At 37.8% G+C, this 18,726-nt stretch overlaps 1 protein-coding gene across 5 annotated transcripts in view; it reads right to left on the reverse strand.

Moving 5' to 3' along the window:
* HMCN1 (hemicentin 1) overlaps nucleotides 1-18,726 on the reverse strand; it is a 512,408-nt gene that overhangs the window by 22,409 nt on the left and 471,273 nt on the right. For 4 of the 5 annotated variants that reach the window (XM_043486094.1, XM_043486095.1, XM_043486092.1 and 1 more), the window contains 5 exons: nucleotides 14,025-14,087; nucleotides 12,769-12,888; nucleotides 11,734-11,868; nucleotides 2,247-2,360; nucleotides 1,200-1,325 (listed from right to left, as the gene is read on the reverse strand). In XM_043486094.1, coding sequence (XP_043342029.1) covers nucleotides 1,200-1,325; nucleotides 2,247-2,360; nucleotides 11,734-11,868; nucleotides 12,769-12,888; nucleotides 14,025-14,087 — 558 coding nt within the window. Of the gene's footprint in view, nucleotides 1-1,199; nucleotides 1,326-2,246; nucleotides 2,361-11,733; nucleotides 11,869-12,768; nucleotides 12,889-14,024; nucleotides 14,088-14,374; nucleotides 14,598-18,726 lie in introns of those variants that run through there. The other variant, XM_043486096.1, reaches the window with a different exon arrangement.

Here is an 18,726-nt window from a genome sequence, read left to right on the forward strand (position 1 = left end):
TTAACATGTTCTCCCTAACTCCAGCTCTTTCCCCTTCATACAGGGCTATTTTTCTTTCCTTTTACTACCACCTCCACATACTAACATTCCATTCAAGGATAATTTAAATATGATCACTTCCATGACATGGCTGTTAGTCACTCCTATTAGATATGAGCACTCTTTTGAGTACTCTTAAACAATTTTATCTGTACCTCTTTTTTTTTTTTTTTTGTAAATAAGCTTTCTTTAATTTTTGGCTGTGCTGGGTCTTCGTTGCTGTGCATGGGCTTTCTCTAACTGCGGGAAGCGTAAGCTACTCTCGAGTTGTGGAGCACAGGCTTCTCATTGCAATGGCTTCTTTTGTTGTGGAGCACAGGCTTTAGGGCGCATTAGCTTCAGTACTTGCAGCGCGAGGGCTCAGTTGTGGTACATGGACTTAGCTGCCCCAAGGTATGTGGGATCTTCCTGGACCAGGGATTGAACCTGGGTCCCCTGCTTTGGAATATGGATTCTTATCCACTTAGACCATCAGGGAAGTCCTACTTGTACCTCTTTTATGGCATTTCATCTTATATTAATGTTTTCTTTTTTTTTTTTTTTCTTTTGGTGAGGCAAGTGGAGTTGGCTGATCTATCCCAGGCGATTGTAAGTATATGAGCACAGGAATGCTATCTGCTTCAGTTCTGTAAATTGTGAAGCTCACAGTTCCACCAACTATGGCAGACTAGCACAGAATAGGCACACAAAGAACAAACTTAGGGAGAAATATAATTTACTTCATTGTCTGGTCATTGATTTAACATTTAAAGAATATTTAGTTTTAAAATAATTATATTTTGAACTTTCAATAAGTCTCTACAAACAAGTTTTTCTTAACCCCTCCAATGAACTTCTTAACATATATGCTAAATTTCATATTAGAAATTATGTGAGATAATATTAATGTATGTGGATATTAAACTATATAAACCAATTGTGTAATTCATGGGAGCTCAAAATGGTCTAAGTCTCTTGGGTGAGCTTTCATTTCCTGGTATGGTCATGATGCTAGGACTTCAGAGCTCAACCATACGAGAAGTTGGTAGTAAAAAACCTATGGAAAAAGATATTTCTTTGTTGGATGAAATTTATTCTAATCATTAGTTTTAAGCAAGGATGCCTTATTTGGCTTGTTCACAGTAAATGGATCTCAGTCACTGAAATAGCCAGACACTCACCAATGCAGGTTCCATTTTCTGCCTTGGTCATTCCATTTGGACAGAGATCAATGCATTTATAGCCACCGCGAGTGTTCTTGCAATGCTGATCTGGTCTGCACACATTCTGTCTACACTCATTTATATCTTGATAAAAGAACAAAGATAATGCAGATTGAGAAAGTGATTTCTTCCACTTTTTCATAAAAATATGCCTTTGAATTTTAAGGATAAATAATATAGATGATTATATAATCATGGTATAAGGTTGAAGTGTTTAAATCCATCAAGGTATGTAACACACTTTATTTTAGAACATAATGATAAAAACTAAAAATATTATAGATGGAAGCCATGCCAAAACATTTCCCCCTCCGAGAAAAATAAAAATTATATGTATATTTAATTGCTAAGTTGTGTCCGACTCTTTGCAACCCCATGGACTGCAGCCCACCAGGCTCCTCTGTCCATGGGATTCCTAAGCAAGAATACTGAAGTGGGTAGCTATTTCTTTCTCCAGGGAATCTTCCTGACTCAGAGACTGAACCCGTGTCTCCTGCCTTGCTGGCAGTTTCTTCACCAACTTAGTCACCAGGAAAGTTGTATATTATATATATAACTATGTGTGTGTGTGTTATTGCTCAGTCGTGTCCCACTCTTCTTGACCCCATGAATTATAGCCCGCCAGACTCCTCTGTCCATGGAATTCTCCAGACAGAATACTGGAGTGGGTAGCTATTCCCTTCTCCAGAGGATCTTCCAGACCTAGGGATGGAATCTGGGTTTCCTGCATTGCAGGCAGATTCTTTATTGTCTGAGCCACCAGGGAAGCCCATATATAACCATATACACACATATGTTATGATTTTGTGAAAAATGGTAATAGAGAACATGTTAAAAATGGTTGTAAAATTGGAAAATGAAACCTGTAAAGTACAGCATTTGTTTCCTTTTGCTTTTGCACGGATCACATAAACGATGCCTGGTAGGTGCCCTATATCACACACGGATTCAATCAGACAGCATTAAGACGACATCACTGCTTTGAATTCATAGCCCTGTCCTTACCCACACATTTCCTGCCTTTGAGCTGATACCCAGGTTCACATCCACAGTGAAAACTTCCTATGGCATTGAAACATCGGTGGTGACAGGGGCTGGATTCTTGACATTCATTAATATCTGTTAAATAAAACAAAACTTTCATTACGTGCTGTGAGAAGACAGGTTTATCCCAAATGTCTAATATTTTAGTGATCTTTGATCAACATTATGTTTAAGATCTTCCCTAAAAAGAATCCAATCTAACTGCTCTCAAGAGATCTGCTAGATAATTAATAGAATTAACTGCTAGTGAGGGTTTCTCTCTTTAACACTCTCCCAAGATTGATATTTGCTATTGCTTCAGAGCTATGTTGATGTAATACTTCTGTAGTTTAACTATTTTGTTTACTTTATGGCTCCCATTCCTGTTTTTAGGAACTTTCAGCCCTGGAACATAGCTGACAGAATAAGGTACTGAAAATAAATAATAGTAAAGTTAGGGTCTTCTGCAACATCTATTGAAATTTGAACTTTCTTCAGGATTTTTGCTGTTACTAGCCCAATGCAGGTCTTTATCACGTTGTGCTCAAATGACTGCGGCAACTTTAGCTTTTATCCTCATCTGCAGTCACTGCCAAGTTAATCTTTGTGAACATCATCTGGGTCACAGTGTAATGGAAAAAAAGTGCAACGGTGAATTCCCCCAACTGAGGCGTACGCGCTTGGATTTTGTTCTTTCTCTTTTCTCATTCCTTCTGTTCCCAGAAAAAGGGAGACGACTACTTCCATTTAAGAAAGGTTCCTCTACTTGAGCTTTTGATCTCTGTGGTCTGTCTTCTCCTTCCTCACTAAGATGAGAACTGTGGTCCACCAAGCATTTCCTTCTCTCATATGTTCCTAAAGCTCTTGGTCCTTACTGCCATCTTTCCCATAACCCTGTAGCCATAATCAAATCTTTCCTTTCTCCACAGAGTCCCTCTCTCAGGTCTATACTCACCTCAAGCTCCTGCCACTTCCCTACTGTCCTATTCCAAACCCTTAGAGGAACAAAACATATTTTAGGGTCTTTGTGTTCTCATCTTACATTCCTAAATTTGAGATTTCCAGTATCTTATTTTGTTCTTATTTTCTATTTCAAATCTTCTAATTTAATCTTTCAAAATCTGTACATGTCATATAAATGCACAAATGTGTTAACATTTTTTTTTAATTAAATTTTTATCTTGTATTGGGCTATAGTTGATTTACAATGTTGGTTAGTTTCAGGTGTATAGTAAAGTGGTTCAGTTACATATATACATATATCCATTATTTTCCCATATAGCTTATTACAGAATATTGAGTAGTGCTCCCTGTATTATACAGTAGGTCTTTGTTGATTATCTCTATTATATATGTGTGTGTGTGCTAAGTCACTTCAGTCATGTCCAACTCTTTGTGACCCTATGGACCTTAGCGTGTCAGGCTCCTCTGTCCCTAGTATTCTCCAGGTATGAATACTAGAAAGGATTGCCATTTCCTACTCCAGGGCATCTTCCTGACCCAGGGATCAAACCTGCATCTCTTATGTCTCCTGCATTGGCAGGAGGACTCTTTACCACTAGTGCCACATGGGAAGCCTATATAATACTGTGTGTATCTTTATCCCAAATTCCTCATTTATCTCCTCCTCCCACCTCTTCCCCTTTGGTAACCATAAATTTGTTTTCTGTGTCTGTGGGTCTGGCTGCTTTGTAAATGAGCTCACTTGTATCATCTTTTTAGATCAAATGTGTAAGTGATGTCAATAATATTTGTCTTTCTCTAGTTTATTTACTTTGTATGATAACCTATGTTGCTGCAAATGACATTATTTCATTCTTTTTATGAGTGTGTAATATTCCATTGTATATATGTACCACATCTTTATCCATTCATGTATAGATGGACATTTAGGTTGCTACCATGTCTTAGCTACTGTAAATAATGCTGCAGTGAACACTGGGGTGCATGTGGTTTTTCAAATTATTATTTTCTCCACATATATGCCCAGGAGTGCCCATTGGTGGATCATATGGTAGTTCAATTTTTAGTTTTTTAGGGACCCTCCATACTGTTCTCCATAGTGGCTGTACCAATTTATATTCCTACTAACAGTTGGGAGTATTCCCTTTTCTCCATACCCTCTCCAGCACTTATTTGTAGACCTTTTAATGGTGGCCATCCTGACTGGTATGAGGTGATACCTCACTGTAGTTTTGATTTGCATATCTCTAATAGTGATGTTGAGCATCTTTTCATGTGCTTTTTTGGCCATCTGTATGTCTCTGAAAAATGTCTGTTTAGATCTTCTGCTCATTTTTTGATTGGGTTGTTTGCTTTTTCATATTGAGCTACATGAGCAGTTTGCATATCAATCCCTTGTCAGCTGCATCGTTTGAAAATATTTTCTCCCATTCTGTGGATTATCTTTTTGTTTTGTTTATGGTTCCTTTGCTGTGCAAAAGCTTTTATCTTTAATTAGGTCCCATTTGTTTGTTTTTATTTCAGTTACTCTAGGAGGTGGATCCAAAAATACATTGCTGTGATTCATGTCAAGGAGTATTCTGCCTACATTTTCCTCTAAGTTTTACAGTGTCCAGTCTCACATTTAGCCTTTAATCCATTGAGTTTATCTTTGTATTTGGTGTTAGAAAATGTTCTAACTTCATTCTTTTATGTGTAGCTGTCCAGTTTTTCCAGAACCGATTATTGAAGAGCCTTTCTTTTCTCTATTATATATTCTTGCCTTTTTGTTATAAATTAATTGGCTATAGGTGTGTGGGGTTTATTTCTGGGCTTTCTATCCTGTTCCATTGATCTATATTTCTGTTTTTGTGGCAGTACCATACTGTTTTAATTACTGCAGTTTTGTAGTATAATCTGAAGTTAGGGAGCCTGATTCTCCCAGCTCCATTTTTCTTAGAATTGCTTTGGCTATTTTGAGTCTTTTATGTTTCCATACAAATTTAAAAATCTTTGTTCTAGTTCTGTGAAAAATGTCACTGGTATTTTGATATTAACTGCATTGGAATCTGTAAATTGCCTTGGGTAGTATGGTCATGTTGACAATGTTGATTTTTTTTCAATCCAGGAACATGGTATATCTTTCCATTTACTTGAATCATCTTTGATTTCTTTCATCAGCATCTTGTAGTTTTCAGAGTACAAATCTTTTACCTCCTTAGGTAGATTTATTCCTAGGCATTTTAATCTTTTTGCTGTGATGGTAAATGGGATTGTTTCCTTAATTTATTCTTAAGTAACTTATAATTTTTTCTGATCTTTTGCTGTCTTATAGAAATGCAACAGACTTTTGGCTATTAGTTTTGTATCCTGAAATTTTCCCCAATTCGTTTATGAGCTCTAGTAGTTTTCTGGTAGCACCTTTCGTATTTTCTATGTATAGTATAATGTAACCTGCAAAGAGTGACAGTTTTACATCTTCTTTTCGAATTTGGATTCCTTTTCTTTCTTTCTTCTCTGGCTTCCATGACTAGGACTTGCAAAATTATATTGAATAAAAGTGGTGAAAGTGGACATCCTTGTCTTGTTCCTGATCTTCGAAGAAAAGCTTTCAGCTTTTCTCCATTGGGCATGATGTTTGCTGTGGATATGTCACATGGCTTTTATTATGTTGAGTTAAGTTCCCTTTATCCCCACTTTCTGGAGAGTTTTTTCATAAAGGGATGTTGATTTTTCTCAAAAAGCTTTTTCTGCATATATTGAGATGACCATATGGCTTTATTCTTCAGTCTTGTTACTGTGGTATATCACACTGATTTGCAGATATTAAAAAATTCTTGCATCCCTGGGATAAATCTCATTTGATCATGGTATATGATTCTTGTAATGTATTGTTGGATTCGGTTTGCTAATATTTTGTTGTGGGTTTTTGAATCTGTGTTCATCAGTGATATTCACCTGTAAGTTTCCCTTTTCTTGTGGTGTCTTTGTCATGTTTTCATATCAGAGTGATGGTGTCCCCATTGAATGAGTTTCAATTTCAGTACTTGTGATTGGTCTGTTCATGAAAGTCACTCAGTCACATCCGACTCTTTGTGACTCCATGGACTATATAGTCCATGGAATTCTCCAGGCCAGAATTCTGAAGTGGGTAGCCCTTCCCTTCTCCAGGGGATCTTCCCAACCAAGGGATTGAACCAAGGTCTCCCACATTGCAGGTGGATTCTTTACCAGCGGAGCCACAAGGGAAGCCCAAGAATACTGGAGTGGGTAGCCTATCCCTTCTCCAGTAGATTTTCCTGACCCAGGAATCAAACAGGGTCTCCTGCATTGCAGGCGGATTCTTTACAAACTGAGCTATGGTTTGTTCATGTTGTCTATTTATTCCTGACAGTTTTGGGAGACTGTACTTTCCTAAGAATTTGTTCATTTCTTCTAGGTTGTCCATTTTATTGGCATATAGTTGTTTGTAGTAGCCTCTTACAATCCTTTGTATTTCTGTGGTGTCATTTGTAGTTTCTCCTTTTTTATTTCAATAATTTTATTGATTTGAGCCCACTCCCTTTTTTTGATGAGTCTGGCTAAAGCTTTATCAATTTTATTTTTTCAAAGAGCATCTTTTAGTTTAACTGATCTTTTCTATTGTTTTTTGTCTGTATTTCATTTATTTTTGCTCTGATCTTTATTATTTCTTCCCTTCTACTAATTTTGGGTTTTGTTTTTGTTTTTCTTTCTCTAGTTGCTCTAGGTGTAAGGTAAGTTGTTTATGTGAGATTTTTCTTGTTTCCTGAGGTAAGACTGTATTGCTATAAACTTCCCTCTTAAACTGCTTTTGCTGCATCCCAACATTTTTGGATTGTTGTGTTTTCATTTGAGTCCTTTTTGATTTCCTCTTTGATTTCATCAGTGATCCATTTTTTTTTTTTGTCATTTAGTCTCCATGTGTTTGTATTTTGAGCAGTTTTTTTTTTAATAGTTGATGTCTAATTTCATAGTGCTGTGGCTGCAAAAGAAATTTCAATTTAATATACCAGGGTTTTCTTTGTGGCTCAGTATGTGATCAATCATGGAAAATGTTCCATATGCACTTGAGAAGAATGTGTATTCTGCTACCTTTGGATGAAATGCTCTATGAATATGAATTAAGTCCATCAGGGCTAATATGTCCTTTGAGGCCTATGCTTCCTTATTGACTTTTTTCTCTGATCCATTCATTGAGGTAAGTGGGGCATTAAAGTCTCCCACTATTCTTCTGTTACTGTTGACTTGTGTTACTTGTACTTCTATGGCTGTTAGCATTTGTCTTATATATTGAGGTGCTCCTATGTTGGGTACATGTATATTTGCAACTGTCATCTCTTTTTGGATCGATCCCTTGATCATGTAGTATTCTTTGTCTTTTGTAACAGTCTTTATTTTGAAGTCTATTTTGTCTGATATGACTGTCACTACTCCGGCTTTCTTTTAATTTCCATTTGCATGGAATACCTATTTCCATTCCCTCACTTTGTCTGTATGGTCTCTAGATATGAAATGGGTCTCTTAGACAATATAGATGAAAGTAATTATTAGTATGTATGATCTTATTGCCATTTTGTTAATTCTTTAGGATTTGCTTTTGTAGGTCCCTTCCTCTTTTGTTCTCTTCTACTGTGATTTTATAACTATCTTTGGTGTTGTGCTTGGATTGATCTTTCTTTTTTGTGTATACATCTATTGTAGATTTTTGGTTTGCAGCTATTAATACCATGAGGTTTTGATATAGCAGTCTATAAACATACAAGATTGTTTTAAGTTGCTGGCCTCTTAATTTCAAATGCATTTCTAATATCCTGCATTTGCACTCTCCTGATGATTGCTGGTTTGATACCATTTTTGTTTGTAAATGATCTTCTATCCTTACAGTTTGTTTGACTTTACTGATGAACTTTCCCATTTATAATTTTCTTTTTTTTAGTTGTGGCCTTTTCTTTTCCACCTAGAGAAGTTTCTTCAGCATTTGTTGTAAAGCTGGTTTGGTGGTGCTAAATTCTCTTAGCTTTCGCTTGTCTATAAAACCTTTGATTTCTCTGTTGAATCTGAATGAGAGCGTTGCTGGGTAGAGTATTCTTGTTTATAGGTTTTTCCCTTTCATCACTTTAAATATATCATGCCAGTCCTTTCAAGCTGCAGAGTTTCTGCTGAAAAGTCAGATGATAACCATATGGAGATTCCCTTGTATGTTACTTGCTGCTTTCCCTTTGTTGCTTTTAATATTTTCTCGTTGGTCTTTAATTTTTGTCAGTTTGATAAATGTGTGTCTTGGCATCTTCCTCCTTGGGTTTATCCTGTATGGGACTCTGTGCTTCCAGGACTTGAATGTCTGCTTTCCCATGTTAGGAAAGTTTTTGGCTATTTCTTCCAACTGTTTTCTCAGGACCTTTCTCTTCTCCTTCCGCGACCGACCCCTTTAATGTGAATTTTGGTGCTTTAATGTCTAAGAGGTCTCTTAAACTGTTCTCACTTCTTTTCATTCTTTTTTCCTTATTCTGTTCTGCAGCAGTGATTTCCACCAATACCAATCTCTTCTTCTAGTTCACTTGCTCTTCTGCCTCATTTATTCTGGTACTGATGCCGTAGAGTGTATTTTTCATTCCACTTACTGTATTGCTCAACTCTGGTTTTTTTTTTTTTTTTTTAGTGTTTAGGTCTTTGTGACACATTTCAGGTATCTTTTCAGTCTGTGCCTCCACTGTCTTTCTGAATCTTGGATCATCTTTACTGTCATATCTGAATTCTTTTTCAGTCTGATTGCCTTGCTCCACTTCACTTCATTGTTCTTCTGGGCTTTTATCTTGTTCCTTCAGTTGGAACATCTCTGCTGACTCATTTTGTCTAACTTTATGTGTTTGTGGCCTCCTTTTCTCAGGCGGCAGGTATGTAATTATGCTTGCTTCTGGTATCTGCCTCTGGTGGGTGATGATGGTCCAGAGGCTTGTACAGGCTTCCTAGTGGGAGGGATTGATGCCTGCCCACTGGTGGAGCTGGGCCTTGTCTCTCTGGTAGGCAGGTCCATGTCAGGGGTATGTTTAAACATAGCCTGTGAGCTCAGGCTTTAGGCAGTCTGTCTGCCTTTTCACCCTGTGGGTTCTTTGGCCTGAGGTGTCCAAGCACAGGAGACTGCAGTCTGTTGGGTGAGCCCAGGTCTTGCTGTTGAGACCTCTGAGAAAGCTCACGCCAATGAATATTCCCTGGAGCCTCTGCCTCTAGTGTCCTTGCCCACATAGAGAGCCTCAGCTGACCCCTCCTCTCCAAAAGACCCTCTGAGACCCACAGGTAGGTATGGCTCAGGCTCTTATGTGGTCACTGCTTTACTGTATGTCCCAGGGCATGTAAAACCTTGTGTGTCCCTCCAAGAGTGGAATGTCTGTTTCCTCCCAGTCCTGTGGAGCTCCTGGCCTTCAAAGCCAAATGCTCTGGGGGCTCTTCCACCCAATGTCAGACTCACAGGCTAGGGAGCCTGACATATGGAGCTTAGCACTCTCACTCCTGGGGAGAACCTCTGTGATAGAAATATTTTTCACTTTGTGGTAGGAATGAAATTTGATTATATCACAAATATGCTCCTTCCATCATTTCACTGTGGCGGCTTCTTCATCTTTGGATGTACAGAATATCTTTTTTGGTAGGTGTCAGTCTTTTTTGTTCAGTGGTTCGTTGTAAGTTTGGTGATTTCATGAGAGGAGGTGAGCTCAAATCCTTCTACTCCCCCATTTTGTCTGCTCCCTGCTCTGTGATCATATACTTTGAAAAGATTCTCTTGTGCCGTTTTTCTTCTTCTTTTGCTTGGCCTTTATCCTTTTTACCCTTCTTGTTCACCAAAGCCAACCTACAGTAACAATCTAATATAAATAACATCTGTAGTTAGTATAGAAATGGTAATAGCATATTTCTTTTATGTACACCTGTAGCTCTCCCTAAATATATAAATACACTTCCTTTTTTCTTTTGTTACTGTTTGTTTTCCAGTCACATAATCTTTCCTACACAAGTTACATATGCTTTCCTACATCTTAGTATTCTCACTAACGGATGTCTCATGGAAATTCCTCTAAGCCAAACAGTACAGCTTCATCCCATTCTTTGTAATGGCCACACAGTGGTTTATGGTAAAGATATGCCATAATTCATTCATTCTTTCTACTATTGATAAGAATTTAGCTTTGTATCCACTGTGCCTTTCCTTGGAAAATCCAGACAGCAGTTTTATTCATAATTGCTAAAACTTGAAGTGCCAAGATGTCCATTGGTAGGCGAATGGATAAATAAATTGTGGTAGAGTCATCCAATGGATTATTTTTCAGCACTAAAAAGAAAGGAGCTATCAACCGATGGAAAGACATGGAGGAAACATACATGTGTATTACTAAGTGAAAGAAGCTGATCTGAAAAGGCTACATACTGCATAATTCTAACTATATGACATTATGGAAAAGGTAAAGCTAGAGAGACAATAAAAACATCAATATTCCCAGAGGTTGAGGGAGGGAAGGATGACTAGGTGTAACATAGATTTTTTGGATAGGGAAACAATCCTGCATGATACTATAATGGAGGATACATGACATTTGAATATAGAACATCAAGAGTAAATTCTAATGTAAACAATGGACTTTTGGTTGTTATGATGTGTCAGTGTAGGTTTATCCTTGGTAAAAAATGTACCACTCTAGAAGGAATTTGATAGTGGGGGAGGCTGTGAAGGAGTTGGGGCAGGGAGAATTTAGAAAATCTCTTTTCCATTCTACTCAAATTTGCTGTGAATCTAAAATTCCTCTAAAAAGTAAGTTTTACATCAAAAGTCCTGCAATAAATAGCAGTCTTATGAAATGGAGGGGTTTTTTTTTTTAATAAGAGAAAAGGTTTATTTCTGTGCACATAGGTGCCAACCAAAAAAGTAACATGTTTCATTGTGATAGTTAAAGGCTTATAAACCAGACCTAACAGCAGAAATGAAGAGGGGATAATTGACTTCTATGATAAGAACAGACAGGGTTCTTTAGAAAACAATGAGATAAAAGAGATTGTATGATAATATTTGTCTGTACAAGGATGAGTGATTTTTGCATCTTCTTCAGGATCATGAAATACCCTGCAGAAGAGATTTATGGTAGGGTTACTCTATGTCTCTCTCCTCGGACTAGACTCTACCCTGAAGAGGTAATTGATAGTCATGGTCATTTCTCAGAAGTTTCTGCTTTTACTCAGGTGAGGGGAACTCTAAGAAGGCTTTCTTGTACATCTGTTGAATCTCAAGTATGAAACATTTTATTAAGAACATGCTGTATGATCTCCTCTTTCAAGTATTATAGGCAAGTTTTATTCAAAATCACTGTTACAAATACTTAAAATAGCTATAGAATATTACATTTAAATATTTTACTGTGAAGCTCAATCTATTAAATGGAGTTCACCCTAAATGGTCCAACAGGCAGTGTTTTTAACTCTTAATATAATGAAGATAAAGCAAGGGCTTCCATTTGTATACCTTGACAACTCAGCCCATCACTGGTTCTTCGAAAGCCAATTCCACAGCGGACTACACAGCGATAGGATCCAATGGTATTATCACAGGCCTGACCAGCATGGCAGGTGTATCCACCCAAAGCACACTCATCAATATCTGCAACAAAGTGATTCATTTAACAAAGGGGGGTGGGAAAAAAACCAATTTAAGAACCTGCTGTGAAATAAGAATAAGGAAGGCAATGAGTGACACTTGAAATACACAAGAGCAAGAACTTTTGGGGTAGGTCCCTTCAGATGGGTTGAAGAGCTGACAAGCTCCTAGCAGGACAGTGTGTATCTTCAAAGACCAGGCCATCCATCAGACCACTTATAAGTTAGGTGACTGAAAAAAGGTACTTCTTTCTAACATCTGAGTTCTCATTTGTAAAATGAGGATAATAATATCTGTCTCTCAGTACTCCTTTAAAAATTAAAGGAAATAATGTATACAAAGTGCCCAATCCATATGAACATTCCCATAGAAGTTCTTCCTGTGCCCTCTTACGTCCCTACTCCCTCTCTCTCTTGTATTTAGACAGAGGCCTCCTTGGGCATAGAAGGAGAAATCCTTTCTTCTTTTCATTTTTTTATTTATAAGTTAGGCTCCTATACAATTTCTAACTGTGAAGCGAACCTAGAATCTGATAGAAATGTGTGATTTCTTTTTTTAATGTTCCTAAAGTCCTACCAGGATTGTGCAGTTCACTTAAATTCTTTATAACCTTATTTTTCCTTGGTGTTATCCCTGTAAAATGCATATGGTAACAGGCCTACCTGCCTCTTGTCATTGTATTGTGGGGATTGAGTGAATCATTAGAGGCATCCCTGCCCCCAGAGTGCCCCATAAGAAGGCAGTGTGTGAGCAGTCTTCTCTCTGCCTTACTTTTTCAACTTCATGAAGGCAGAGGCAGAAAACGGTAGTAAAGAAGAGTCTTGGTCTTCCATGCTTTTCCTAGGTCAGAGATTGCCATGCCCATTGCTTAAATGTGTGGATTAGATTTAGCCGTGTGACTACCTTGACAAGTTCTTCCATCGGCAGCTATGGTGAGCCCTTTGGGGCAGGAGCAGTAATAGGTTCCCATGGCATTGTGACAGAAATGAGAGCAGGGATTCCCTGCGGCACACTCATCTTCATCTGGAAGAAGAAACAAGACCCAGTTAGTATGGAGAAGCCCTACTTTCAAGGAGTTATTAAAGTGGGTGAAAGAGAGTTGCCTATAGAGGCCAATGAATGGATCCAACGTAACAGAAAATGCTCCATGTGCCACAGAATAGAAACACAAAATGAAATTGCTTTTGGGGCCTCACATTATCTCTGACAGTGGTTGGATTAATTTTAAAACAACAATGATGAAAGCTAAGACATAATGACCATGTACTGTGATTGAAATGCTTTTTATTATACCTATGTTATCTCAACATTCCTAGGATTCCTATTTCATTTGCATGCTAAAACTGAGGAACAAAGAGAACTAACTAAATTGCTGAAGGTCACATAGGTCATTATCGGCAGAGCTGGGATTTGAACCTGGACAGTACAGTTTCTAAAGATGACCTTTTTATCACTGTATGATGTTTCATTGCCTAGCAGCAAAAAGAAAGGCACTGTGTATGCCAGTTTGAGCTCCTCTAGCCATTTATTTGGGCTTCCCTGGTGGCTCAGAGGTTAAAGTGTCTGCCTGCAATGCGGGAGACCTGGGTTCGATTCCTGGGTCAGGAAGATCCCCTGGAGAAGGAAATGGCAATCCACTCCAGTATTCTTGCCTGGAGAATCCCATTTATTTAGCTGTTTACTTCTCTGTGACTCTTTTGCACTGGCACATGGATGGCACAAGGCAGGTTTAGTCATCAGTCCTCCACCCACAATCCAGCCCTATGCTACAACGGGGCACTTCTAGGGTTAGGTGGCTTAGAGATGAATTACTGCTGTTTCACACGCGTGGCAATCAGGTGGTCAAACACGGTCCAGTGTTTGGTTTCTGTGTCCAGTCTACCCCTGCACTTGATCATGATCCCTGACATACTTGACTGTGAAACTAGCTGAAACAGCACGGCTCTGTATCTGTCTTAAATCCAAACCTAGCTCTGCCATCTGATAGCTGAGTGAACTGAGGCACTCAGCTTCTTCACGTCTCAATTTCCTCACCTGTAAAATGAGACTGAGAACTATTGTGATTAACAAATAGCTAGCAAAATGACAGTAAAAGTCCATTAATGATAGCATGAACAGATTATGAAAAACAAAAATGCATCATTTATTCTTGTACTTACCAGCACAAAAGGGTCCAACCGAGTCTAAGGCAAACCCAGAGGGACACTGATTACTGCGTTCTCCTACCATAAAGACAAAAGCAAAATTAACTGACTTGTTAGAACTTTAGCACATTATTTCTTTCCAGAACCATCCTCCCTGGGAAGATATGCCAAAAGTGGAACACATGAGACAGCAAATGCAATAGGTGAAAACAAGCAGAATGGAAAACCTTTCCTGTTTCTCAACCAAGAACTAAATGAATCATAGTAGAGACTGTTGGCAAGCAGCCAATGGAAGCAGATTTTCTGCTTAAGTAGTTTACATGAATCAAAAGAAAATTAATTATTCTTTAATAACAAAAAAGGATACGAATCAATGTGACTGCCAGGCATAACCACAGGCAAAATCCTATTCTTCCAGCCATTTACTTTCTCTGTTCCCGAAGTTGGAATGGTATTTTGAAAACCCTTAAAATAATTTATGCCAGTAAAAAACAAACTCTAATGAAGAAAACCTCTCCTTTTGTCAATCTCCATTTGCACAGTGAAGCATCTGGGGCAAACTTCCTCTGTGTATAACCAAGTGTTCTCCTTTCCGTGTAGTCAAAGCAAGAAGAAACAGGCATATCATTATGGGATAGATGTTAGATTAGCATTAGAAGAAAACATATTAACAAGAATAGGTAGGTTAGGGAATCTCTTTTCTTATAATGTAACTGTTTTGATGGATGTAAGTTATTTTACCAATATATTATAAACATTAATGAGATGCAAAACTTAAACTAATTTTCAAGTTACCAAAGTAATATAAACACACACACACACCTTAAAAGACAATCATTGACATAATAGATTTCTCTTAAGGGGATTTTTGTTTAATTCATATAATACACTGAGTTTATATTCAATCTCTTAGAAATTATCTTAGATTTTCCTTCAATTCCAAATACATGAGATGGTTTACTTTTATTGCTTTAGGTGTTCTTCATAGAGTGAGGCTGCATATTTATTTTTCATATTCATTCTACTTTGGAGAGTCTCTGATTACAAAGTTATTTAAGCCCTGCTGAGACCATGACACTGTTCAAAACTCTCATACATTTATATTTGTGGGGGGTGGAAGAAATACTACTCCAGTGAATATAGTTCCTTGACTAGAAAGCTAAAGCCTTACTTGCTATTTCTAGGTAATCAAACTGTTTAAAACCTTGAAGAGAAAGCAGAGGTTCATGATCCATTTCCTCTCCAAGTGTAAAAATGACCCTGAGGGTATCCAAGCCTTCCTGCATCTTCAAGGGAATGGGGCCAGGGTAGATGCGATAGAAACGTTTGCTAAATGATAGCTGATTGTCACACAGTACTGTGAGTTTCATGTGCTATATTACATTTAAATCTCAGAACTCCCCACCTCCCATCATAACCAATTTTTAGGTGAAGAATTTGAGACTGAGGTCATGCAAGTAACCTAAAGTCAAAGGTAATAAAATTATAATCTGGAACAAGGATTTAGATGCAAGTCCGTGTGACTTTCAACCACTGAACTCAAGAAAACAATTCAGATGACCCAATCGCCTTTCTTTTTATGGCAGAGTAATATTCCATTATGTATATGTACTACATCTTCTTTATCCATTCATCTGTGAATGGACATTTAGGTTGCTTCCAAAGTCCTGGCTATTGTAAATAGTGCTATGATGAATACTGGGTGCAGATGTATTTTTGAATTATGGTTTTCTCAGGGCAAATGCTCAGTAGTGGAATGCTGGGTCATATGGTAGTTCTATTTTTAGTTTTTTAAGGACCTTCATACTGTGCTCCATAGTGACTGTATCAATCTACATTCCCACAAAAAGTGTAAGAGAGTTCTCTTTTTCTCCACATCCTCTCCAGCAATTTTTATTTATAGATTTTCTGATGATGGCCATTCTGACCTGTGTGAGATGATGATACTTCATTGTAGTTTTGATCTGTATCTCTCTAATAATTAGTAATTTTGATCATCTTTTCACGTGTCTCTTGGTCATCTGTATGTCTTCTTTAGAGAAATGTCTGTCACATAGAGTGAAGTAAGAAAAAAATACTGATATTAATACATGTATATGGAATCTAGAAAAATGGTGCAGATGAGCCTATTTGCAGGGCAGGATTAGAGGCACAGATGTAGGGGATGGATGTGTGGACACGGCAGGGGGAGAGGTCGGTGGGATGAACTGGGAGAGTGGCGCTGCCATGTGTGAACAGACGGGGAGCTGACTGTATGGTGCCAGGAGTTCAGCTCAGTGCTCCGTGATGACCGAGGTGTGGGGCGGGCGGGAGGGAGGGGTATACGTATACAGGCAGCTGATTCACTTCACTCTGCGGCAGAAACTAACACGATGTGGTAAAGCAGCTATACCCCAACATAAAGTTTTAAAAGGAATACAATTCAGGTGGTTATAATTCATGCTTCATTTTTATTCACTCATTTACCTATGCCGTAATGTAGCCAGTATGTTGCGTACAGCATTGTGTTGGGGCCACAGTTGTGGAAAAATGTGTCACATAAATATAAGTTATTATCTGATAGAAGCTTTAGAATTTGGTTCTAAACAGGGAGATAGCTTCCATGAGGCGGCATCTGGGAAGTTTGCTGGGAGAGACTTTGGTTGTCCTGGTGATGACAAGATTTAATAGGAAGCCTATTTCGTGAGTGGGGTGGACCCCAGGGCAGGTTTTAAATATTGCAATGTGTGGGATAAGGATGCAAGATGAAGATGTGTCCCTTTCCCCAAAAGATTTTTGTGGAATCCAGAAAGCTGTTTGTAATTATCTATGGCTAGAACTCATCTTCCAATTATTAAACATTTTTTGTGTGATTAAAATATACAATGAACTTTCCAGGAATGCAACTGTCATGTAAATGGATGGTTCATTGTACATTGTTTTAGTCAGAATGTTACCAAGAATCACTCAGTGTTTCTTTTTTTTTGTTTTTAAACATAATACTTGGGCTCTAAATATTGGTTCAGCCATATAAACACTTCTATCTATAATGTCCAAAGATTTTTATATCAAAGTACATAAAATACACATTTTACTTTTACTCTTTCTCTTGTAGTTAAAGAACGTGACTTTGAATTATATCATGATTTTCTTTTTTGACACAGTAGGAAGGCAATACAAAATATTTGTGCTATGGTAATATATAATTGTAAAAACATTGACAAGTATAAAATTCTCTGTACCCTTTTCACTTGAGACAAGCTACTGCCAAGATTTTGATGCTCTTCCTTGCAGTCACTTCTATCAGTATGCTATCATATTAGTATACTATCAGAATATGCTTCAAAAAATTAAGTTAGGATCTTTTTAGACTAATAACTGCCAAACTTTACTGATACTATAATCTATTGGAGGGTTTATTAAAAATATAGATCCTTTGGTTCTACCCCAGTCAGAATGGCAAAGGAAGAAGCCTGGGAAACCTGTGTTTTTAAGCAGTATGAAGGTTTCCTTACAGTCACTATGATGTGGGCAACCTAGGTTTGGATCATATAGTAAAGGCTAGATACAGCAGAATCATTCAGGGGCTGTTTTAAATATACAGACTCCAAGGTCCTACCTTAGACTAGGTAAACCAAAATCTTTATGTCTAGAAATCTGAACTATCATCAGGCTCTGTACAAGTCTAACTACATTGTAACCATAGTTCTAGCTTAGACCCAACAAAGAGAGAGAACATGCTGGTTAAGCAACTCAGAATGCAGGCTTGCCCCCTGGTGGTCACTTAAAAAGAAACTGCAGGTGCACAATTCTTACAACAATCAGGAACAATAACAACCAATGGGCAACTACATCAGCTGTAATGTAATTCATAAAATCATAGTATCCAGGAATAGTAAGAGGTTTTAATGTCTCACAGTGTTTCCTTCTACCGTGGGACTCAAATCCCTCAGTAGAGAGAAACCATAAAGACCATCAAGCAGTTTCAAGTTTAGAGGACTTAACACGATTGGGTAGAAAGTACATATGACTTTTCAAAAATCATTTTAATTCCTCTAGTCCCAGATAATATAAATTCATTTTAACCAAAATCTTGTGCTAAAGTTTTTTTAAAAAATTATATGGAGGACTGGAAAAAGTAGAAGTGGAGATTAAATTAGAAAAGAAAATATAACTCTTTGTTCCAGTGGCTCTTTTCTCTTGTCCAAGTTAAAAAGTAACATGCATGACAATAGTAAAATAAGGTGGTGGTGACTGACGTGGGTGGAGAAGGTGTGGGGCTATGAGGCTTCATGAATCTGAGATTAGTTAAAAAAATGTAAATATATTCTTACACTACTATGATCTCAAATTTGATGAAGTCGTTCTGATGCTGAAGATGAAAACAGTTACATGCACAACTGATGAGACCAAGGGTAAACGGTGAAAATGAATTTGTGGTGTATGTGCTGAGCATGATAAGATGATGCTGGCTAAATCTATTTGGATTTATTTTAGGAAAGCCTGCACAAAGCAAAACACACAGTCACCAGACCACTCTGAATCATTTTAGGTACACTCATGGGAGCCTAAGGTCAGTATCAAAGTCATCCAAACAGTGTCTGTAACATAATCACATGCAAGGAAGTATCTCCACGCATCAAAACCCCACGGGATATGGAATGCTAATTGTCATGGTGCCTCTTACAACTGAGAAATGGTACTCATGAACCTATATGCAGGGCAGGAATAGAGAGGC

The sequence above is a fragment of the Cervus canadensis genome, chromosome 13 (genome assembly GCF_019320065.1).
Source record: "Cervus canadensis isolate Bull #8, Minnesota chromosome 13, ASM1932006v1, whole genome shotgun sequence".
In the NCBI taxonomy this organism is placed as follows: Eukaryota; Metazoa; Chordata; class Mammalia; order Artiodactyla; family Cervidae; genus Cervus; species Cervus canadensis.